A 24,592-nucleotide genomic window follows, 5' to 3' on the forward strand; every position below is an offset into this window, starting at 1 on the left:
GCTATATCTTTAGACTAAATATTGAAATAAATGGAAATCACTTCCTGCAACAAAAGAGTAGAATTCTTGTGTTCTGTAATGTCTTGGTTACTTTTTCATTTATATCCATTTTACCTGGATACTTACAGCTTAGCATTGTCCTGATCCTTGGTATATCTGTCAGACATTGCTGTTTAAATTTCTCAGGCCTAATGCATAGGTCTTGTAGAAATAGTTGATGAAAAGTAAAGTCTCAGCTGATAGAATAATTGTTCAGACTGCTTGGAAATTGAAGTCTTCAAGAAAGTGAATTTACCCAGCAGATCCACAGATATGGTGTGTTTCCAAAGATAAAGTATTGCAAAAAAAGAAAAAGGAGCTTTGGTTAGAGAAGTTTTAAAATATAGGAAAAGGTTTACTTCATGCAGAGTTTTTTTTTCTGATGAGTAATGTTTATAGAATCATTGAATCAATAAGGTTGGAAAAGATCTCAAAGATCATCAAATGCAACCTCTCACCCAAGATCTCATGACTACTAAACCGTGGCACCAAGTGCCACATCCAGTCCCCTCTTGAACACCTCCAGGGATGGTGACTCCACCACCTCCCTGGGCAGCACATTCCAATGGCTAACAACTCTCTCAGTGAAGAACTTTCTCCTCACCTCGAGCCTAAACCTCCCCTGGTGCAGCTTGAGACTGTGTCCTCTTGTTCTGGTGATGGTTGTCTGGGAGAAGAGACCAACCCCCTCCTGGCTACAACCTCCCTTCAGATAGTTGTAGACAGCAATAAGGTCTCCCCTGAGCCTCCTCTTCTCCAGGTTAAACAACCCCAGCTCCCTTAGCCTCTCCTTGTAGGGCTTGTGCTCAAGCCCTCTCAGCAGCCTCATTGCCCTCCTCTGGACACAATGTAGAATTATTTTCCTTGATGCAGTCATAATTTTGTTACTTTTATTCCTCTTTTCTAAATATTAACTGGACAGAATCCTGAAAACTGAATTTCAAGCACAGCCACAGAAATTGCTGATAATGAGAGGAAAGCAGAAGACTGGGAAGGGACTTTTAAATTTCTAAACTTGGTTACAGTCCTCAATGTAACTTGTCAAAATTATCTAACTTTCCCTTTGGAAATCCAGTCAAGTGAGCATGTTTTAAAGTTTATGTGAAAGTGTATGGCTGCTTTTGTCCTTTTAAGACACTTTGCTGTCTCAATTGGGATTATCAAAGTTCCTGTCTTCACACTCCCTTTCCAAGCCCTTACTCAAACTTCTGAAAGCCTTTGTAGGGAGATGCAGTCTGGTTGAGCATCAGAGAGGGAGTTAAAGGGACCATAGTCCACAAATACTGTTTTGTGTGATGGGCACATCAGCAGCTGTGTGTGTCTCTCTAGCTATTTTGTAGCTGTATCTAGTCAGATAGAACCCACTGATAAGAAAGTTTTGGGTTGGGTTGTTTGTATATTTTTGGGGTTTTGTTGGTGGGTGTTTTTTTCTTTCAATCTATCTAGTTAGTTGTTTTATAGAGTCTGTAGTAGAGTCTGATCAGAACTGTGTCCCTTTTGTGTTTTACATGTCGTGCAGACCACTCACAGTTTGTCAGCTACTTGCAAGGAGAGTGGTTAGGCTAATGGTGATCAGACATTATGCCAATTGAAAAGAAAGCAAGAGTGGAAAATATGACTGGAAGACTGAGAAAGCTGAGATGATCTAGCTGTTTAAACAGACAGGATGCCTGGAGTCAATCCAAAATGGCACTGCTTCAGTTTGGCTTTCTTTCTGTTGGCTCTGCCTGGCTCACAAGAAAATAAGTGGCATATAGGGAGAGAAGCTTTTAACTTCTGGTGAGGGAAAGAGATTAAATGACTTTGTCATCACTTATGTTACTGAACTATCTTGTCTCAGTTGGAGTAGGAGGGGTGGGTAGGTGGTTTACCCCTGATTAAAGATAATAGGCTGATAGGCTTGGGCTCTTTTTCTGTATTGCAGGTATTCTATTCCAGACTCCTTGAGGAAGCAAACAGAGGTTCATTTCCAGCTGAAGTGATTAACAAAATATTTTCTAATATTTCATCGATAAATGCTTTCCACAGTAAATTCTTACTTCCAGAACTTGAGAAAAGAATGCAAGAATGGTAAGAGGTGACTCACTGGTTAATATACTACCAAAACTGTGTCTGTAGAAGCACTGTCACAGGGTTGAGGTAGGGAAGGTGCCTTCATAATGAAGTGTTCCTGGCCCAGGAAGTACTGTGGGTAGGAGAACATCTGCTCTTCCACTCTTCATCAGGATCTGACTCAGTAGAGGACTTGCATCATTTGCTCAAAATAAAGGACATGTATCTTGCTGAAGCCAGGGAGATTACTCATGATTAAATGCATCACTGAATTAGGGCTTCAAACTGAAGTAATATCCTACCTGATGAATTCATGGCACAGAATATAAAATTGAGATAATTTTTTTTGTGTTACTGTTATAGCGCAGTAATCTTTGTCACCATTGCTTGGTTTACTGTGGTTTGGTTTTCTGTTTGAAATAAAAATCCATGTCAGGCATATTTTGGGGATGTTTTTCCTCCAGCTTCTCTTGACTTCTATTAGGAGCAAACAAGAAGGCTAGCTGAGGCATAAATATACATTGTAATCAACACTTGAAGATATTGTAGTATCTTTCTTCTGCCTTGGTGTACAGGATTCAGGAAATATTTTAATATTAGAATTAGAATAAACCTTTATTAGAATAAACCAAACCAGGTTGGAAGAGACCTTCAAGATCATTGTGTCCAACCCATCAACCAATCCAACCCACCCAAACAGCTAACCCATGGCATAGCCATGTACTTTTGGTCTCTTTTGCAGAATTGTAATTAAAAAAAAATTAAATGTCCCAAACCATGGCTGCTTCCCTACCTTATTTGGGAAAAGGGGTCACCTCATTTAAAAAATAATACAGTTACTTCAGCCAGTTGTCTCAGCACATTTTGGCTCCTGTATTCCATGTTAGCTAGGGCTCATTATGAGCAACACAATTGTTTGGCCGTATGTCATTTCCAGTTACACTTTCCTATTGTCAAAAATTACACTTAAAAATGAGTACTCCTGTGTTTTTTGTAATGTGGACAGAAACCTCAGGCAACATGGCAGAGCTACAGGCAACAGCTACATGTCTCCTGACTGTGTAAGATGATTCCCTTGAAAAATTATCATTCTTTAAGACAAAATATTTACCATGCACAAACACTTGGTAGCTTTCTATAGAAGTAAAGTCCATAGTCTGCAAGAAAGTAAACAAGTGTAAGTATTGTGAAATACAGGAAAGGTTATACCTCACCTTATGTTGCTTGCTGAATCACTGTGTAAGGTACACTCACCACTTTCTTCTAATCAATTGAAAAAATCTGACAGGAAATAGAAATGCCTGGATTAAAATAGTGCATACTCAAGAGAAGTGGAGTTTAAAAAGTAGCTTACACTACGTTACATCAGTGTTATATATCTATTTGAAATTAAATTTGTGACAGCCTTAAAATTTTGCTCTCCACACTTCATAGAGCACAGAAGATGGATTATACTACATTATGCATTTGCAAAATGCTAAATCACTAATACTGGCTTGAAAGATTGAAAAGCACTTTTGCAGATGAGCTTTGACTATTGATGCCAAACTAATACATTTCATCGTAAGGATATTTTGTTTCTTACATTGCTTGGAAACAAATTTTATGCTGTAGCTGAGATAACCTGTTTAAATATCCTTAAAATAGCATGCTTTTGGGAGGAGTTAGAAAAAATGCTGCAGCTGAAGAGAACTGTTTCTGATCGTTGCCGATAAAACCTGGGTAACTTTCTCTCCCCATTGCTGGCCACTGAAATTGTCTGGCACAACAGCTTCTGCTAGACACAGAGCTTACTTTCCTCAGCAGTTCCCCTAATTAGGCATAGAAAATACTTAAGAAAGTTTTATTGGTAGGTTTATTTGCTTCTGTTATTTCTTAGCTTCCAATAACAGTAGCCAGATAAAAAAAATTTGACACTTTACCTTAGTTGTGGTTTGCTTTGAAAAGTTAAGGTAAAAATACATAGTTTTGAAACTGGGGAGGCAGATCAGAAACAAATTCTTCTTTCTTAGAATTAAAAAAAGTGTGAAACTAAGCTTATTGGGTAGGAATTAAGTTGGCTGGTAGTTTCATTTTGAATGAGTTGAGCGACAGCTGCAGTTAAGTATCTTTTACAACATATGGCTTGAAAACACTGGAAACAGCCCTCTTGCAATACGTTTCCCATGAAAAGAGCATTACAGGGCATAACAGTGATCCCCCATCAAACAAAATATCTATCTAACTCTCTCTTTTGTACCTGAGGATGACCAAAAGGAGATACCTAGGGAAGGATATAAGAGCAGTGCATGATAGCTTCTGGGGCAGGATGGGGGACAGGTTGTTAAAGAAGTTTTCACGCTTTCAACAAAATGTTTGGATCTATCAGTTGCAGAGCTGACCTACTCCCATGATTTGTTCTGCTCTAAAAAGACAACTTTCAGTTTTGTTGAATGCCTGTTAGCTTGTACGTGGGAAGAGAAAACTGCTGTTCTGCAGTCGCCTTTGCTGTGCTGTGATTTGACAGACCAGTGCTTAGTTCTCTTGCTGTGACGGCAGTTTTGAATGCAATGCCACAAGTCATGATTTATGTTACCTATTTAATATTAGAGTTTTTGGTATGTAAAGGTGAATACCATTGTGGTTTGATAACACAGAAACATGAGGTGTTTCTGTACCTATTTTACAATGTGAGGTCCTATTTTTTGACCCTTCTACCCTTCTGTAGTTGCCAGGCCTAACGGTAGGTCAGGCATCTGCCAGATTTTACACGGGTACCTTCTGGAAGCAGCTGGAGCTTGACCAACCTTTGCCAGTCTTGGCAATATTCACTGTTCAAATAACTTGTCCCTGCCACACAGCTTTTCTCCGGGAGAATTGGTATGTTGGAGTGATTTGCCAAAGTAATTGTGGTAAATTAGTTCACTTTGGACCACTACCACAACACTGATTTCAGACTCTTAAAGATCTAGAGATACTGAGTTTCCAAATCTGTCCTTGAAAATGAAATGTGAAACGTTTTCTCTTGTAGTTCTTGGAGATGCATGTATGCCAGTCCACTTTGTACACATGGAGGCAGCCTTTCTGTCAGTTGTTTTTCAACATTCTGTTTTACTTGAAGATATTATCAGTAATTCAGACAGATGTGTTAGGAATTTCTCACAAAATACTGGAATCTAAGGGATTCTCTCTACTTCACATGGTTGGGTTTTTTTTAGATAAATAATCATAAGTTGTAAATACATGTATTTTATAAGGTACAGAAGGAAAACTATACAGTATGGATTTAGTCTTCAAACAAAACAGTCCTCAAACAAAACCACAGATTAGGTATTTAGATGGTAAAGCATGGTTGAAAGAATCACAGAATGGTAGGGTTCAGAAGAGGAGATAATGTAATTTTAAGGAGCTGCAAATGAAATAAATTAGGCCATATTTTGTAAACAGCACCTTTCAAGTTTTTCATTACATTATTTCTTTAGGGCTCTGCATAACCTATAATACATCATCAAAGAGGATCCAGCGCTCTGTGTGAATTCTGGCCATTTTCTATGGTTACATTGGAACTCCCTATGAGGCAATCCCAAACACAAGGATTCTCTATTAAACTCTTCAAATAGCTTTATAACCTTGTGTGACTTTTTTTTTTTTTTTTCCTTTCCTGTTTGCTCTGAGATTTCACCCTCTTGCTTTGCAGGACTGCCACCCCCAGAATTGGAGATATTCTGCAAAAGTTAGCTCCTTTCCTCAAGATGTATGGAGAATATGTGAAGAATTTTGATAACGCAATGGAGCTGGTGAAAACGTGGACTGAACGGTCACCTCAATTCAAGTTCATTATTCAAGACATCCAGGTAATGGGAAGAATAACATAGATACAAACACATATGAAAATACATAGGTTAAAAAAAAAGATTAAAGAGAAAATCAAATACCAAAATTCTTAGAACTAAGGCTTGTTTGTATCTGCCTCACACATTCTGTTTCTTCTTTGCCCTCCACTTGGGCACAAACACACATACAAATCCAGACTTTTCAGTGCAGCATAGCAGACTAAAGTAGAAAGGCTGATACATGAGAAGACTAAAACAATACAGTAGATACACAGAGAATACTGGTTTAGGATTAAGTGACTTATCAGTGCAGCTGTAGATCCTTGTATTGAATCCATAAGTACTGTTGGCTCACAAGTAGTGCCGTTATGCAGAGCACCAGGCTTTGGAAGTTAGTTATATAATTCTAAACACTGAGCCACAAAAGGCTTAACGGTCAAGCAGTGCACCATTCTTTGCAAAGCTGCTTTTTATACCCTCTAGTGCTCCCTGTAGGTTTGGCAGGTATGTGTCTTCCTACTGCAGACTAAACATCTGGAAACAGAGTAAGGTATTTATACTTAAACATTGCTGTTCTGTAGAGTCTTTTGATTTTAATCCACAGAAGGCAGCTATGTGCATTTGCATGTAATAATTTAAATACATCTAAGATTATGGAAATGAATATGCATCTTAAAACATTGCCTAATTTACATGATGAATGAAGCTCAGAGAAAACATTCCCTTAGATGGGTAGAACAGACCTTTGTACCCATGCAAGTGGCTTTTTCTAATACACGATCGTGAACTGTTCTTCTTAATTCAATAGGAATTCTCCTGAGTTATTACAAACCTCATTTGAAATACATTGGAGTTTGAAAGATTATTTTTGGTAGGATTTTTATTTATGAATTGGATACTTGGGAAAGTTTTTACAATTGCTTTCAGGAAAGAACTTCAAATTATTTGGATTTGTAGAGTAGTTTTAATTTCTTCCAGAAGGTCTATCATGCATGCTTCAGAATACATGATTTATGTTTCATCAGTCATAATTTTTATTTCACTGTATCATAATAACATTTTTGCCTGCTACATTGAAATATGTTTACAATTTTTTAGAAGGAAAAAGTGTGTGGAAATTTGACATTGCAACATCACATGCTAGAACCAGTACAACGCATTCCACGCTACGAGATGCTTCTAAAGGACTACCTAAGGAAATTGCCTCAGGATTCCCTAGACTGGAAAGATGCTGAAAGTAAATATCTTCTAGTAATTGAAATAGCTGAAATAAGATAGTTGTAAGAGGGTAGTGTAAACTGAAGATATTTTTCAGGAGAAATACAGTGAAGAAGTAAAGTCCCTCTCAAAAGAATTCTAGAATTTCTTCAGTGGAGTCGTAGGATTCTTTGGGGAAAAAAAGAATCTATTTTAATAGATGAAGTTAATACAAAAACTGTAAAGCCTTTAGTACTCACCTAGTTGAGCACATTAGTTTTGCTTGAGTTTTAGACTATTGCACAAGTTTTGATTTCTTTGCTGATGATTGGTAGTTGTGGTGGTTTTCCTTTGTGGCTTTTTGTTTGTTTGCTTTTGTTTTTTTCTTGTTTCGTCGTTGCGTTTTGAGGGGTTTTTTTTGTTGGTTTGTGGTGTTGGCATTTTGATTTGCTTTATGCCCATTTGGAATGTATATTTGTTATTTATTGAAAAAAAAAAAAAAAAGAAGTGGAGGTAGGCTCATTCTTGCATTTTTAAGCAGCCACAGAAAAAGCAGCCAATGTTTTTAACTTACTCCTTTCTGTCTTTACACAAGAACAGTTCAAGATATTTTCACAGATTGTTCATAATTACTTTGCCAGATAAATTTTCAGAAGTGTTTCACTGTTTACTTTACATAATTAGGTGGAAATGAAGCTTTTTCATTTTACTTTTTTTCTTTTTCTTTCATCTAGAATCCCTGGAAATTATATCCACTGCAGCAAGTCACTCTAATAGTGCAATAAGAAAAATGGTAAATCATCCTTGTTTTCCTCTTCATTTTTTAATGTATTATATTGGAATATTTGGTGAAGACAGGAGTATGAATTGCAAACCTTCCCTAAAATGGCAAAAAATGGGTTTCCTGTGTCTGAGTGATTGCTTCTCCTTAATGCATTTATACAGCTCCTGGGAATGGTAGAGAAAATTTGGCATTGCACCTAATTCTGTCACTTGTAAGATAGGACAGAGTGGCTCAAGCAGCTGACACTACACTGGACTCATAACCTTGTTTAATTTGTTTCCATTAGTGGAAGGATAATGTTTATAAAGAGTATTTACTGTTTCTCTACCTTTACTGGGCTGACGTGATAAGTACTTCATTATGTAGTGAGATATTTTGGACAAGAAATAATGCAGGCTGTATATGTAACTGCATTTTTCAAATTACCAGAGATAACATTTCTAAAAGTACCTGTCACTGTACAGCTAAATGAATCACTCTGTATGGTTGAAGACACACACTGCATATAGGGGTTGGGGTTTTCTTTCTTTGTGTTTTTCAAAGCTAACAATCTCCAGACTTACACAAACTCCCTTAGTTTCAATAAACATGCTTTGTTCTTTTAATGAATGAGTTTTGTAACTATTTTCACTGTAAAGGAGAATCTAAAGAAATTGTTAGAGATATACGAGATGCTGGGGGAAGAGGAAGACATAGTGAACCCTTCAAATGAACTGATAAAAGAAGGACAGATCCTGAAACTTGCTGCTCGCAATACCTCTGCCCAAGAGCGGTATCTTTTCCTGGTAAGTATGGTGGCCTGTATTTGCAGCAGTGGCTGTGTACCTTTCTAGGCTTGAACTACCAAAGAGAGTGGGAAATCTTCTTCTGCTTGTTGTGAATGTCTTTCCACTAAACATACACCATTTAGAACAGAATACGTGGTTTTAAATAAATGGAACAAATGGCTAGCAATTCATATGGAAGCAGGTCCTAGAGCATGAGAACTTTGACATTCTCATGAAACTGAAATGCAGAAGCTTAGTATTTCAGTCCTGATTGGTGTGTGTTGGGGTACCCAGACTGTCTTGTGATCCTGTGGGAGGTTGTTGTTATCATGCCAGGCCATCCACTTGTCAGGTGCCTGCATCTTGTCTTGGAACCAATGAACTATAGCCATGCTCCCTCACAAATCCCTTGGAAAAGGTTTGATATAGTTCATTGCTTCCCTTTGCTTATAAGCATTGCATGTCTTCTGGTCAATAAAGACCAGTAACAGGTTAAGGCACAACTCCTGCTTATCTATCTTTCAAACAAAAGATGTCCTTGAATAGTAAGACCTCAAATGAGGCTAGACTGCTGATTAAAATTATGTGCTGGTCATATGAGAGGTGACAAGTTCAAATGTGCTGTATCAGTGATACAGACTAGACAAGATTTCAGTGAAATAGGATTTAACTGAAGTGAGTTTCTTTTTTCAATAATTAATTTTGAGAAAAATGAGGGGGGAAATGAGAAAATCAAACTGTAGAACTGATTTAATAACTGTACTTGAAGACTCGGGCTTTAGACATTTAAGCATTATTAAAGATTAGAACTTTAAACAGAGTATATCTTTGTCCTGCTGATGTATGATTTTTATTCCTGTCATACTGAGGTTTTCAGTGAATAAAAGCTCTAAGAAATGTTCTTCTGTCTTGGAGAGGAGATAAATAATATCCTCAAATAATGCTAGTTACAATGTCTATAAACCCATGTGATTTTGGTACAGGGAAAATATAAATGTATACACTCAAGAGAAGAGTTCTTGCTCTGCATTTTAGAGTAGGTCTTTCATAACTGGGGCATGAGAGTGTTTTCCTAACAAAAGTGTAAAATACTCACTCTGACCAGTGTAAAATATCCAGTCTGACTATAGTTAATAATAAATGCTATGGAGACAGCTGCATATGCAGAGCAATTATTCTCATATTCAGTGAAGCTGTCCTTTAGTCTTATTTCTAAAGAAGTAAGGAAAACAAGATGTCTTGCCCTAGAGCTTTGGTTGTCTTGTATATTAACTGAGCAAGAACGAACCTGCTTTCTTCACCACAAAGTCTAGCTCTGAGACACTGCCCAGCTCTCAGTAGAAACAGTGGCCATGTCTGCATTTTTGTTAATGCAAAGCCATGTGTATGTTTATCCACCAGTTTAACAACATGTTGCTCTACTGCGTCCCCAAATTCAGCCTGGTAGGATCAAAGTTCTCAGTTCGAACCAGGGTTGGCATAGATGGTATGAAGATAATAGAAACTCATAATGAAGAATATCCACACACCTTTCAAGTGTCTGGAAAAGAGCGAACGCTGGAGTTGCAGGCCAGGTAAGTCATCTTTTTATTTAGGTTTTGACGGGTTGAATAGACACATACAACAGAGCAGACTAAAAGATATTGAGAAGGCTGGGCTTCATCTTAATCACAGAATCACCAAGGTTGGAAGAGGCCTCAAAGATCATCAAGTCCAACCTGTCACCACAGACCTCATGGCTAAACCATGGCACCAAGTGCCATGTCCAGTCCCCTCTTGAACACCTCCAGGGATGGTGGTTCCACCACCTCCTTGGGCAATATCAGTGTTTAAAAAATAATCTAGGCTGCCAAAATCATAAGCTGTCAGTCCAAGAACCTCTTGGAATAGAAGATGTATCTCTAACATATAGTACAGAAATACCTAAGACAGCTGTGATTGTGCTGGCTGGAAAACTGAAAGCCATGTACCTAACCCATGCAAAGGCAACCTGTCTGACTTGAGTGTTCTGGGACACTGAGTGTGTTGATGTCTGGGCAGAGCTGCTGTCTCTGGTACCTGAGTCACCTTGGTAGAAATGAGTCTGCTTACCTCAGGGCATATCATAGAATGATTTGGGTTGGATGGGGCCTCCAAAGGTCATCTAGTCCAAACCACTCTGCAGTAAGCAGGGGCATCCTCAACTACATCAGGTTGCCCAGAACACTGTTGAGCCTCACCTTGAATATATCCAGGGACGGTTGCAAAATTGTGAAGCCTAAAATTATGGTTCTGGGTTTTTTGTTTTGGGGTGGGTATTTTTGTTTGTTTGTTTTATTGTTTGCTGCTGGTGTTGTTTTCTGTTTGTGTTTTTGTTTGTTTTTTTTCCTGTTTCAGTTCTGTGTTTTTGGTGGGGTTTTTTTTAGTGTTTTGTGGGCTCGTGGGGTTTTCTCCTTCTAAATTGGATAGCTAACAGTTAGCATTGTTTACATTTAAATTCTTGAAAATCACTTTAGAATCTTGGCTTTTGCAAGTTGTTGGCAGTGGGATAATGATTCCTGAACTAGTTTTGGACTAATATGTCAAATATTTCTTTTAGTTCTGAACAAGATAAAGAAGAATGGATAAAGGTAAATTAATTTATATTCTTTTTCTAAACACTTTTTCACTCAATCAAAAAAGTAATCTTTTCTAGCTTCAGCTTTTCTCCGCTAATCAATAGCCGGTCAGAATGGAGAGTCTATTTTAAAAGTAGTGTGATTGAGGAGTTTCTCCACTGTTTCCTTAGGCACTTCAGAATACTATAGAAGCTTTTCACCAGAGGAATGAAACTTTCAGAAATGCTATTGCTAAAGAATATGAAGATACACCTGTTGAAGTTTCAGTAAGTTGCTGGTTTTCCTTTATTACCTTCTTAGTACCCATGTTGTCTTTCAGTAACTGGAAAAGGTTTGGCAGAATCTTTGTTTTCAATCTCCTCATTCTTATGGCAGTGAAATTACAAAGCAATCATCTTCTTGGTAGTTGTTTTCCTTCATAATGCCAAATCTTATAAAAAAAGCCATCCTCCCCCCACCCCCCTGCTTAACAGAGTGCCCTTTCAGTAATGCATGATGATTTTTGACTGGGTTCTTTGTTATTTCTTGTATAGATTTTGAAATACATCTGGAGCTGTTTCACCATTTCCTTTCTAGAGGAAGACAATAATTATTTTCTCTATTTTAAGTACTGCATAACTTTTTATGCTGGCTATTTTTATTCACCCTCTGCCCCTCTTCAGAATGCTGAGCTTGGGAAGAGAGCACCTCGCTGGATACGAGACAATGAAGTAACCATGTGCATGAAATGCAAGGAGCCCTTTAATGCACTGACAAGGAGGAGGCATCACTGCCGAGCATGTGGACATGTAAGTACAAAACCCTAGCTGCTGTAGCTGGCCAGGAGGTTTGGGAATGCATCTAAGCACCTGCTTGACTTCTGCTGGCTGCTTGTTACACTGTGGTTTGTTGCTGTGTTTGTGGCTAAGAGGGAAATCTGTGTATGCCATAGAACAAAGGATCCTCTATCTGCTTTAGCTGGCATGGTATTCGGAAGTAATTTGCAACAGTGGAAGACATGCAGTTGTGTATAAATGTCCTGAGCCCCTAGACATAATATGTACATACTGTTACTCTGGAGTGGCCTCAACTCATCTTAACAGTTTCAAGACCATATTAGACTGGCATAACCCAATGTTATCCCTGCTGGGGATAACACTGGCTGCTTCCTTTTCGCATTCTGCTACCTCCTCTCTCCTCTTTGCAGGATGGTGATGAAGCCCTGCAGTTTTTCATTGGGTTATCTTGGAGATGTTCCCAGTTGGGTTCAGTGTCTGACTGTGAACATGTGCAAACCATTTGGTGAGAGAAGAATAGAATGGGGAGCGTGACTGCCGCTTTCCATGAATGGTGCCAAGGCATCGTATGCCACTTTGAAGTGACTATGAGATAGTGGCATGACTTGAGAGTTTTCAGAACTCTCTAATAAAAGATGAGCATACTGTACTTACTTTTCTTGCCATGCAGCAGTTCTGCATTTCTCCAGCAGATGGTAGTGGAAGGCCAATTTTAATTTGCCTCGGTTATACTGTGTGGTTTTTGTCACGTTTTTGTGTGTCATACTGTATTCACAGCACTACTTTAGTGCTTTGCAGGGCAGTAGAGACTTTTTCAGAATCTCTGAATTACTGATCACACAGCCTCATCTGGGTTTGGGATTTTTTGTTCCCATGACCATTCTGTTTTAAGACTGCTTTAAGATTACACCCTTCCTTTCTATTGTTCCTTTTGTTTAGACTCCTAACTACTTCCCTGTATTGTAGTTTCATCACATCTCCTTGCTTTTAATGTTAAAACATTTTTACTTTGGAATGAATTTGGGTCAGTGGTGGTGTCTTTCAGCAATGATTAATTGGGAATACTTTAACTAGTATTTTCTAGAGATACTAGTTGAAGGTAGTGATCTAGATTAGCCCACAAAAAATGTTGCTCAGTTGTTTGAGTGGTTCAAGTAAATTTGTCTACCTCTCTTTCTTGAAATAACTACACTTTTTTCACTTTTTGGGGGGGTTCATGTTTTTTGTTTAGTTGGTTTTGGTTTTAATTCAGGGCATCTTTTTCACCTGAAAGAATATTTCTGCGGAAATATTCTTTGTGGAAAACAGAAAACGACCTTCTCCCAGATCTCTCTTGCCTCTCACTTTATAGATACAGTAAAAAGGAAGAGCAGTGTGGTATTGGTTTATTTATTCTGAGTGATGCTGAACAATTTCTAAACCTGTAGATTTCATATTCATTGTCAGGTTAAAAATGAGCCATTTCTGATTTAAAAAACTCTTCTTTAATCAGCAAGAGTACCTCTCGTTTGTACATTTTTGAGGTTATGTAGAAAACACAATGGCAGTTGTATCTTTTTGGGATTGCAAGGTTTGTGCTGTATTCCGGTTATATTCCTAACTTTGTCCTACAAATAGAATTGAAAGCCTAATGTGATTTTATGCACAGTACAGAGTTACACCAGGCAAATAGTAAAGTTCACTTCTAGTTAAGAAGCAATGGCACAAATTTGGAAAATCATTATTTTCAATTAAGTTACAATTGACATGTCACAAAGGCATTATCTTTCTTGTTCTATATGGAGATACTTGAATGTGTCCAGAGAAGGGCAATGAGGCTGGTGAGATATCTTGAGCACAAGCCCTATGGGCAGAGGCTGAGTGAGCTGGGATTGTTTAGCCTGGAGAAGAGGAGGCTCAGGAGACCTTATTGCTCTCTACAATTACCTGAAGAGAGGTTGTAGACAGGTGGGGGTTGGTCTCTTCTCCCAGGAAACCAGTGTCAGAACAAGAGGACACAGTTTCAAACTGTGCCAGGGGAAGTTTAGGCTTGAGCTGAGGAGAAAGTTCTTCACAGAGTAATTGGCCATTGGAATGTGCTGCCCAGGGAGGTGGTGGAGTCGCTGGAGGTGTTCAACAGAAGATGGGATGTGGCACTTGGTGCCATGGTTTAGTTGTCATGTGGTGTTAGATATTAGGTAATAGATTGGACTTGATGATCTCTGAGGGTCTTTTCCAACCTGGTTAATTCTGTGATTCTGTGATATAACTAAACAATATATTACTAAGTAGATAAAATCAGGCTATTTTTAAATTCAATTCTGTTTCCATAAAATTGTATAAATGCTTACAATTTCTATGTCTCTTTTCTTTTTTGTTTCTAAGGTGGTTTGCTGGAAATGTTCTGATTACAAGGCACATCTTGAATATGATGGCAATAAATTGAACAAAGTCTGTAAGGATTGCTATCATGTTATAATTGGTTGTACAGACAGTGAAGAAAAGAAGAAGAAAGGCATCTTGGAGGTATGTAATTAAAAACTACTATATGTGCATAGCTGCAAGCAGTTTTAGCTCATCATGAAAAATGGTAGTATTCTTGCAGTGCTATTTTCTGTTTGAGAAGCATGTGGACCAAATTTCATCCCACCCAATAGATTTAAGTTTTCAGCATTCATCTTAAAATAGAATAAATCAGATTGGAAGAGACCTTCAAGATCATCATGTCAAACCCAGATTGTTTTTTAAAGGGGGGACCTTAGAATTCATTTGCTTCTTTCTGATTATGTCAGCTAATGTGATAAAACATTGCCTTTCCTTTTAAAGATGTACTTTGCTTCTTTTGAACTTAGGCTGTTGTAGTAATAAAACCCACTGCTATCTTGACAACATATACCCAAACTGAAAGAACTAGGGATGGAGGTGAGAAGAATGAGAGAGAGTTCTGCTATTCAGGAGTCTGAGACACTTTTTTATCAGTGTATACCTTTAAGTCATCAAGTTCCTCTCAGCTTTTGACATCTAAAAATTCAGGGACTCAGTGAGACAACAGAGAACCATGTTTCTCTAATGATCAAGAGAAAAGCAAACATCACAAAGCTTCAATTAATCGTCACCATATCTTAAATCCCCCAAAAGTAATTTTGCGTTTAGCCTGGAAAAGAAGAGGCTCAGGGGTGACCTCATTGCTCTCTACAACTACCTGAAAGGTGGTTGTAGCCAGGATGGGGTTGGTCTCTTCTCCCAGGCAACCAGCACCAGAACAAGAGGACACAGTCTCAAACTGTGACAGGGGAAGTTTAGGCTCGAGGTGAGGAGAAAGTTCTTCACCAAGAGAGTCATTCGTCATTGGAATGTGCTGCCTGGGGAGGTGGTGGAGTCACCATCCCCGGAGGTGTTCAAAAGGGGATTGGACGTGGCACTTGGTGCCACGGTTTAGACATGAGGTCTGTAGTGACAGGTTGGACTTGATGATCCTCAAGGTCTTTTCCAACCTTTGAGATATTGTGATACTGTAAATTTGTCAAAATATGTATTTCCTTGGGATGTAGCAGAGAAGGACTGATCTTTGAGCTAAATATAAAATTAAAGATAAGGCAAAAAAATAGATTCAGGTTGTAATTCTGTGTACTGGTCTTAATCTATGTTGCCTGGCCTACACTCTTAAATGAGAAAGAGTAAGGAGCAAAGAACTCCACTAGCTTAGCTTACAGTCAAGAGACTGCTGTGTCTTGGCATGGTGGCTTTTTTTAAAGGTAGCTGAAGCAGCTATACAGTCTCAGAAATGTCCATTTGCATGCTGTATATTATAGTCTTTCTTTTTAATGCTTTATACTGTCTCCTAGATTGAATCTGCAGAAGTCTCTGGAAACAGTGTCATATGTAGCTTTCTTCAGTACATGGAAAAATCAAAGCCCTGGCAGAAAGCATGGTGTGTCATACCTAAACAGGAAGCTCTTGTACTGTACATGTATGGTGCTCCACAGGTATGTACAGAGAAAATGGAAAAGATTTTAGTCATTATTGTCACTGCCATCTGCAAAGGACAAGTCAAATAGCTTGGGGGTGAAGGAAAGGACTAAGTGCACAGTAAATGAGTAGTAGTGGGGAGATTAGTTGGCTGTTCTTAATCAAGAGCTTCTTCTTTTTAGGATGTTAAAGCTCTAGCTACAATTCCACTTCTGGGCTATACAGTTGATGACACTCCAAGAAGTGCTGACCTCCCACACAGCTTCAAACTGACCCAGTCTAAGTCTGTGCACAGCTTTGCTGCAGACAATGAAGAACTGAAACAGAAATGGCTAAAAGTTATCCATTTAGCTGTCAAAGGTGAGACACCAGAATGTCAAAATGAACTGCAAGGGAATTTAGAAGAGCAACCTGAATCTTCTAAAACATCTGAATGCTGAAGCTCAAGAACATCTGATATTTAAAAAGATGTTTCATCTGAATTTGTGGTTAACCTTTGTGTTAACCTTTCTTTACTCAATCAAGAGAAACAAACAAAACAACGTAAACAAACCTTCTTACTACCATACACTTCTTAGCACTTTATGTTTGGGAAAAAATTCTGGTCTTTTAGGGATCTATTTCTTATATTTATGTTCTGTCAATAAAAAGTGATGTACAGGTCCATTTCAGAGACTTCTGAACAAATGTGAATGCTGTTCAAAATGCTTACTAACGTTACTGTATTACTTGTTTATTGTGATGCAACTTTTCTTTTTAATCCAGTTGCTCTTCAGTTATTGTTTGCTACTTAAGAATGCAAATATTGAAGCTTCCTACTTACACGTTAAGACTTGCAACAAGATAAAAGATATACCTCCACATTGCCAAAATATATCTGTTGTGAATTACGCAGGGACAGTTTGGTTTAATGGATGTAGTTTATAGATGGAATTCCACAGATCTGTACATAAGTCGTGTTCACCTGTCTCTTTCTAATTACTGCAAATTGCTTTCACAGTTATATTGGCTTTTAAACTTTCAATTTACCAAACAAACACCATATAATGGTTTTCCAATCTAGAAATGAATACCTAAAATCCAAGAAAACAATATATATGTACAGTGTTAAAAATGTATGATACTTGATTTTTTTGCTTTGATTTCACGCTACTGGGTTCCTCTTAGCGAGTAATTTATTTTAAAAGCATGTTTTCTATTTGAAATTAAACACAGTCCTAAATGAACAAATAACTGTTCAGTGATTTGTTTTAATAGCTGACATTTATTGATCATGGGATTTTTAGGCATTAAAAAAAACCAAGCAGTAATATAAATGGCATGCAATGGACAAGTAAGTTCCAGTTGTGTTTGAAAGAGTAGTCAATTTTTTTTTTCCCAGTGTCCTATCCCTGCTATCTTTAAGAGTGCAGTAGTTGATTACTAAAATGCAGTACGTGGTTTGGAAAAGCAACAGATTCTAGCGATCTTCTGGCAATCTGTGGGTTTGCTATTATGGCTACTGGAACAAAATAACATTTTGAATTTAAATCCTTTAATTTTTGAGAAGATTAGATACTGTAATGCTTATTTATGACAATGATCTTCAAGGATTGTTGTTGTAAAGTGGAGTCTGCTTTACACAAATCCAGCATGAGGTCTGAGCCTGCAAATTTCAAGTTGCATTGACTGATGTCACTTGCATTCAGCTTATCAAAATAAAGACTTGTTTCCTCTACAGTGTTAAATCACTTATGAACCTCTCTTCCAACCTGGTTTATTCTATTCTATTCTATTTTTATAGAGACAGGCAAATGACCTCCCTAAATATTTTTTTCAGTAACATCCTTGTATATGGCAAATTCAGAGGTAGTGATTGACTATCAAATAGACAATTAAAATCATGGCTATCTTTCCTTTTTTGACCCCTCAAAGGAAGGATAAATATGTAGCTTCTACAATCAACTTAATCATAAGAACATCCAGGAGTCTTACCTCTCAATATAACCTCAATCTGTATTTTAAATCATGTCAGGCTGAAAAGGTCAAGTTCAAGTCCAGTTTTGTTAGTAACACAAGGGCAGATTTAAATTGTCAGGTTTTTATGATGATACTTCTAGGCAAAGTATTCACTGAACTCCCATTCTCACCTTTCCTGCAACACTTTAAGGAATATCCCCCCACCTCATTTAGCATTTAACAAAGTATTGTTAAAGTAACCTCTGTTTTTAGTGTCAAGCATAGACGAGTATGTAGGTTCTGTTCTTCTTTGGTAAGAAGAATGTCACACAACTTAGTGGCTGGATTATGCTCTCACCTGCACAAATCCAAAATCTACCATAGCCTTTACACTTCAAAGTTTTAAACTAGTGTTAGTAATCATTGGGACATGGCACTGTAGATAACTAACTCTACAAATTACTTTGTGCGTGTTATTTCTGAATTACTCCTTGACTGCTCAATTACTTTTATTTCATGTGCAAGCTCTTCTGGAATTCCCTAAGAGATTTTAAGTTACTTCTACTTCATCTTTATTTATGGGCAGCTGAAGCCCATTTCAATTCATGTTGGTCAGTGCTATCAAATTTTTGTCTGGGTCCCCCTAACCAGTACGTGTTGTCTTGTGTATGTCTTGGTGAGGGATAGGGGAACATTCGGGTAAGCAAGAACCTCTCTTTGTGGCTACCTTTCTTTCATTATCATGTCCTGAAAGAGGGCATATTTGAAGAGAGTCTCAAGTGCAATTGTGGGATCTGGAGGATCATATAAGTACATCCTAATGTATAAAAACATTGTTTCCCACATTCCAGTTTTGATTGTAAGGGGAGAATTTGCCTTAAAGGAGTCTCCAGATAAGATGGACAGAGCTATTCTGAAAATAATACGATGATATGATTGTAATCAGGTGGTGTATTTTCTAAGCTCCTGCAAACTTAATTCTGAGCCAAGTAGGAGACATATTCCAGCTAAATCATGAGGGGAATGTTTAGAAGCAGCAACTTCTGGACTGCTTTATGGTTATAGTGGTATTGAGTATCTGAAGATACTTGAATGATTTCAGCATCTCCTAGACGAAGCCCTGCATTTGGGCATGATCTATTTGAAATGAGGTTAGCATTGGGAGTTATTTATTGAGATGTTAGCCTCATGATTGCTCTCAGCCACTTAAGTTTATATAGTACAGAATATATTATATACTTTAATGAAACCTGTATCATATTCTCATAATCAATTGCTTGGTCAGAGTTGTTCTGAGTGAGAATGTTTTGGCATGGTTCTGTGAGTATTTTGTAGGAAAGTCATGTACCAGCAACATTAAAGGAGGTCAGAAGATGGGGAAGTTGCTTCTAGATTTAACCATGCATGCTGTTTGACTTCATTATCCACAGACAAGCCCTCCTACAGCAGCCAGTACTATGAACTGTAAAATATGACCGCAGAGGAACAAATTCAAAGTAGCAACTGCTGAGGCTTAAGCATCATGACTAAAACAGTCATGACTTCAACTGTTAAACAAAACAACACAACCCACCAAGGCATTCAATTTAGTAGCATAAAACTGTGTGTGTAAGGATAAACCGAGCATTCATTCATAATACATGAATGTATGTGAATGGCTCTGCTGAACTACTGCTGAATTATTTAAGCTTTGCGATTCTTGTGTTCAAGAAATGCCCATTTCTCACTTTAAAAGTGATCGGTCTTCTGTGCAATATAAAGCAGATGAAAAGTTATTTTTTTGCAGTTTTACCTGTGTTCAACCAGAACAAAGGATTAATGTTATTGTTAATATGTTTGGAACATATTAATATGCTTTCATAACAAATTAATATTGTTCCTCTGTCATGGAAAAATAGTGTGGTGTCTGCATGTCTGCACCATCCCTCCAGATCCACTAAAAATGGTTTTCTGATATCAGGTACTCTTGCTTGGTTGACAAGCTGCTGTAAAATCTTTAGCATCTAGTACTTTCAGATCCCTTTACACTGACTAGCTTTGCTTATTCCAAAATGTATTTAATTTTTATGTGCAAAGTAGATATTAAGAACACAGAACATTATCTTCTATTTAGAGTAAACCATTGAACCGCTTAAAATGCATCTGATATAGAGTGGCACCTTTTAACGCAAAACCATCTCAAAGTGCTTTATAAATATCCTCAAAGATTCTAAGTCCCTTTAATAGAAAAGAGGATTTTTATTCTTCATATGTTTAAATTATGGATGAAGCCAAGGCACTGGTGAAATGTAGAATAAATACACTACCACTTGAGTAAATTCTAGATGGTTACAGAACTATGCTCTAAAGAAGTTCGAAGTGGAGTCAGGAAAATAACTTTATTAAACAAATATATATATATATATATATAAAAATAAGCTGGGGAGATGTGGAAAAACTTGACAGGTTCTTCGGGGTTTGTTGGTTTGGGGCATTTAAAACCTACGTATATATCACACAGCTAGTATAAAAACTGGTCCACTTTTCATGTCTAAACAAGATTAAATAAAATGAACAAAGGTTAGTGGTTCCTTTTGCTGCAGGAAAGGCTTTCAGGAAAGAAGTAAACATTCCCTGTAGATATAATTCTAAGCAATAAAAAAGGAGCTTTGTCCATAAGTCTATTTAGAGATCTTTAGCTAGTGTAATCTAGCATAGACCTGCTGCAGCTGTTACACCTTCAGAGGTTTAAATTCATGTAGAATCTGCCTTATTATATAAAAACAGTTGTAGAAAACCAAGATTTCACCACTTTGAGAGCTGCTGACTTACTATGTCTCATCTGGAATCACAGTCCTCAGATGAACTTCAGATGAGTTTCTGTTGGAAGTAAATGATGCAGGGGTGAATTGACTATCCTTAAGATAAATCCATTGGTAATATGGTCATCGTTCTCAGTCTGTGGTGTGCTTTTCTTTGTAATCTGAAATGAAATACATGGTGATATGGTTATTTCCTCCAGTGTGTGGCTGTGTTGGTGTGAGGAATTTGCCTAGCTGGTTCTGACCCGTGGGACTGTGGTAAACTGTGTTCCTTGGATAGGAGTTTTAATCTGCTAGTCAGATTGTTCCCTATATCCTTTTCCTTTAACAGAACATAACATTAACTTAATGATTGTATATGGGTGTGTATATATACACATATGCATATGCATGTGTGTGTATATGTATATATATATATGTATTTATATATTTGAGACTATTACTCAGATGACCTGTTTTCAAACAGTATTTTACAACAAAATATGCTGTGCTGCATTCAAACTATGATGTATAGTGACTGTGATGAATATGCTTTTCAGAAGAAAAAAATTGACAGCAGTAGATCTGCTTTTGTGGCATGTTTACTATTTCAGCCTAATTGAAAACAAAACAAAACCCCCAAGCAACAAAATAAATAAAAAACTTTAAACAAACAAACCAACAAACCAATAAAACCCAGCACACACAGAGAGTTCAGTAAGGCATTTGTTCTACTTCCTTTTAAATCTTGTGATTAAATTTCTTCCTAGACTCAACTATGGCATTTTGCTTTCACCCCTTCCTCTTCTTAGCACAAATGAATGCAGAATGTGGTTTTTCCCTCTACTAAAATTTTCAAGGAGATTGAGTAAAACATGGTTTTAGCCACTTCATAGCAGCAGCCTACTTCAGTTTATAGTTCATCCTTGCAGGTTAACTACTGGTGGCGAAAACATTCGGAAAAGGGTGAACTGTGTCAAAGCTTTTTTTGCATGTATGTGCCCTGCTATTTTTAAGAGAGAAGAAAATGTGTTGCATATAGGGAACAGCTTGCAGTAGAATTATTGGGGTTTTCTATTAGCATATTTTCTATTCTGCAGCCCTCAAGGCAGGTTAATGCACTAATTTTAGTGGGAGCTGGATCAGCTGTAATGTTTGCCATTAGATTTGTAGGGTATATATTAAATTCCCTTAATTATGGAAACATTTCTGGGTTTAATTGTGAAAACACTTCTTTAAAAAAAACAGTAGTAATATTGGGAAGAGGTGTAAATCTGTTCTGGTTTTGCAATAAAGTGAAGAATACTAAAAAGGTGAAGTATAAATGCTGTTGTAAGTTGTGCAAATGTAAGTGGCCATTTTTATGGTCAAGAAATATATGAATGTAAAAAAAAAAAATAAATTCAGATCTTGTATATATTTCCTGTAATATATGTATATTTGGTCACAAGGTGGGTGGAGAATTGTAAAAATTAAGCACTTTAATTCCTGTTGAGTACCTAAAAAGAAATTTGTATCCTGTAAAATAAAAGCATCATTAAATAAGTAAAATAGGTATTGCTGGTTGACTTTTTTCCCCTTATTTTTCTTCCCCATCTACTGCTTACTTCTACTGCTTCTTGTTTTCAATTGCATGTGTGACTGCAAGGACCAAGCACACTGGTGCCTAATTTGCTGAGGCCCTGGGTACTCAACAAGTACCAAGTCAGTGGGAGATATATTCTGGCCAGGATGTGGCTCAGTTGGTAACACGTAAGACTTTTAATGGGAAGGTCATGAGTTCAAGCCTGCAGTGGGCAGTAGTGGCCTCCTTACTCTAGTTATGAGGGCTGTGATGACAGGTTGGACTCAATGATCTTTGAGGTCTCTTCCAACCTTAGTGATACCGAAATACTGAAATATAAAGAACTGTATATAATGCTATGACATCTTAGGCTGGGAATATAAAAGATGTTTCTTCAATCCTTCACAGTTTAGATCCAGATTTCTATAATGGGAATAATAATGTTCTCTCATGTGCCCAGGACATTAGGAGAGTATTTTATGAGCTTCTACATTGCCAGCCTCATAGAAAAATGCATAAAAGAATGTGCTCAGTGTAGCCCCAAATCTTTCTTGCTATTGCGCCAGCACTGCTCTGAACAAAAAGATGAAACAAAATACTCAGCAGGTGCTCAGTGTAATCTGTTGTGTAAAGAATTAGTGGTGCTGCAAAGACAAGTAATTAGCTGGATTATAATCCTAAACACAGGCAATTTTGTTACACACACAGTTTATAGAAGTGTCGTTTACAGACAAAACCGTTTGAGGTTTTCTCCAGTTTCCATTGCCTGTTACATAGTAAACCTGTTTTGATTGCATCTGATATTTTTTCTCTTATTCTGCTGCAGAGGGGCACACTGTTGCAGAAGAGACTTCTCCCGGAATAGATGCGGAAATTTACTGTATTGTTAGTTCCTGTGTGGAAGGAGTTGCGTCCAATAATTTTGTTAGTTTCTACTTCTCTTTGCAAACTCAATAAACAAATTAGTATTTTAAATAAGTACTGATGAACCACAGAAAGTAATGATTCCTGCTTCAGCCTTAGAGCTGGACCATGGCAGGGCTGGAGGGTGCGGGAGCCTCCTTGCCCTGCCTGAGTCTGCAGGGCTCAGCAAGTCTTCAGCATTAACAGGATGCCCTGGGTCCTCTGCCTAAAGCAAGCCATTGGCCACAAGTAATTGGCCATTGGAATGTGCTGTCCAGGGAGCTGGTGGAGTCCCTGTCTCTGGAGATGTTCAAAAAAGGATTTGGATGTGGCATCTGGAGCCATGGTTTACTAGTCATGAGGTGTTAGGTATTAGGTAGTAGGTTGGACTTGATCTCTGAGGTCTTTTCCAACCTGGTTGATTCTATGGTATACTTTTCCCCACTAATTTTAAAATTACTTTTTCCCCCCCTGTGATTAATGCTGTTCCAAACCCATCATTTTCCTTGTTAAACACAATGCAGTGGTTCTGCATGGAGACCAAATAAATAGCATTTATCCTAAAATGTGCACAATTAGAAAACTCCAACTACAGGAAATCCATAATCACAGCTCCTACTTAATTCTCTTATAGCAACAGGTTTAATGAGCACTGATGTTTCTACTTGGTAGGACATTGTCCAGGAACCCATCAAGTATGGGGCTGGTAAGTAAGTGGTAGGTGTTATCTCCTCTGACTCTCCCTAAGAGCATGACTAATACTGCCTCATTACCACAGAATTGTTCTTGGCATTGTAAGAGCTTCCTGACAGGAGAGACATGTCATGCCTGTTCTTGGTAAACACAATACTTGGAGATTGTTTGCTTTAAAGAAATTTCTCTGGAGGGTCCTGTCATTCTTTAATGACAAATGGAGGGACTAAGTGGAGGGATCCTTATGTTTGTGACTGTTTGTCTTGAAGCTGCTTTTCTTCTGCCTCCTTGGCCCTGTGCACTGGGCAGCTATAGTATTAAGCCTCCTCAGACCTGGTTTATGTGGTATATCAAGATACATGCAGCTCAGATTATTTGCTTGAGGTTTACCCTGTGTCTGTGTTACTAGTTTCTGTCTCAGAAACATTATGCTCTGGTGTCATGAGCAGGATGTGTTATCTGCTCTCTGTCTCACACTGTTCTTTCTGATACAGCATATTTTTCAAATTATTTTCCCTGATTGTGAGTCTTAAGTTATAAAGAATCCATCACATATGCAGGCAGGTTTTCCAGTTGTTAGCTACACACTCTGTAGCTGTTGGGTTTTGGTTTGTTTGTGATTTTGGGGTTTTGGGTTTTAATGATTCTTATCACCAGTCAGAACTTACATATACTCCATCAGGATCTTACAACAATAGTTCATTAAGAATTTCAACCACCAAATCTCAGTATTTTTGTATGC

The 24,592-nt window shown here is 37.7% G+C and overlaps 1 protein-coding gene across 6 annotated transcripts in view; it reads left to right on the forward strand.

Moving 5' to 3' along the window:
* The window catches only part of FGD4 (FYVE, RhoGEF and PH domain containing 4), a 96,321-nt gene extending 74,252 nt beyond the window's left edge, over positions 1-22,069 (forward strand). For all 6 annotated transcript variants that reach the window (XM_068142147.1, XM_068142149.1, XM_068142152.1 and 3 more), the window contains exons 6-17: positions 1,964-2,109; positions 5,768-5,924; positions 7,002-7,140; positions 7,835-7,893; positions 8,523-8,669; positions 10,053-10,225; positions 11,230-11,260; positions 11,419-11,514; positions 11,911-12,036; positions 14,389-14,529; positions 15,849-15,989; positions 16,155-22,069. In XM_068142147.1, coding sequence (XP_067998248.1) covers positions 1,964-2,109; positions 5,768-5,924; positions 7,002-7,140; positions 7,835-7,893; positions 8,523-8,669; positions 10,053-10,225; positions 11,230-11,260; positions 11,419-11,514; positions 11,911-12,036; positions 14,389-14,529; positions 15,849-15,989; positions 16,155-16,412 — 1,614 coding nt within the window. In that variant the 3' untranslated portion in view covers positions 16,413-22,069. The remainder of the gene's footprint in view (positions 1-1,963; positions 2,110-5,767; positions 5,925-7,001; positions 7,141-7,834; positions 7,894-8,522; positions 8,670-10,052; positions 10,226-11,229; positions 11,261-11,418; positions 11,515-11,910; positions 12,037-14,388; positions 14,530-15,848; positions 15,990-16,154) is intronic.
* Positions 22,070-24,592: the final 2,523 nt, after the last annotated feature.

Source organism: Melanerpes formicivorus, unplaced genomic scaffold (genome assembly GCF_026170545.1).
Source record: "Melanerpes formicivorus ecotype bairdi unplaced genomic scaffold, bMelFor1.0.p_v2 SCAF_8, whole genome shotgun sequence".
Classification (NCBI taxonomy): Eukaryota; Metazoa; Chordata; class Aves; order Piciformes; family Picidae; genus Melanerpes; species Melanerpes formicivorus.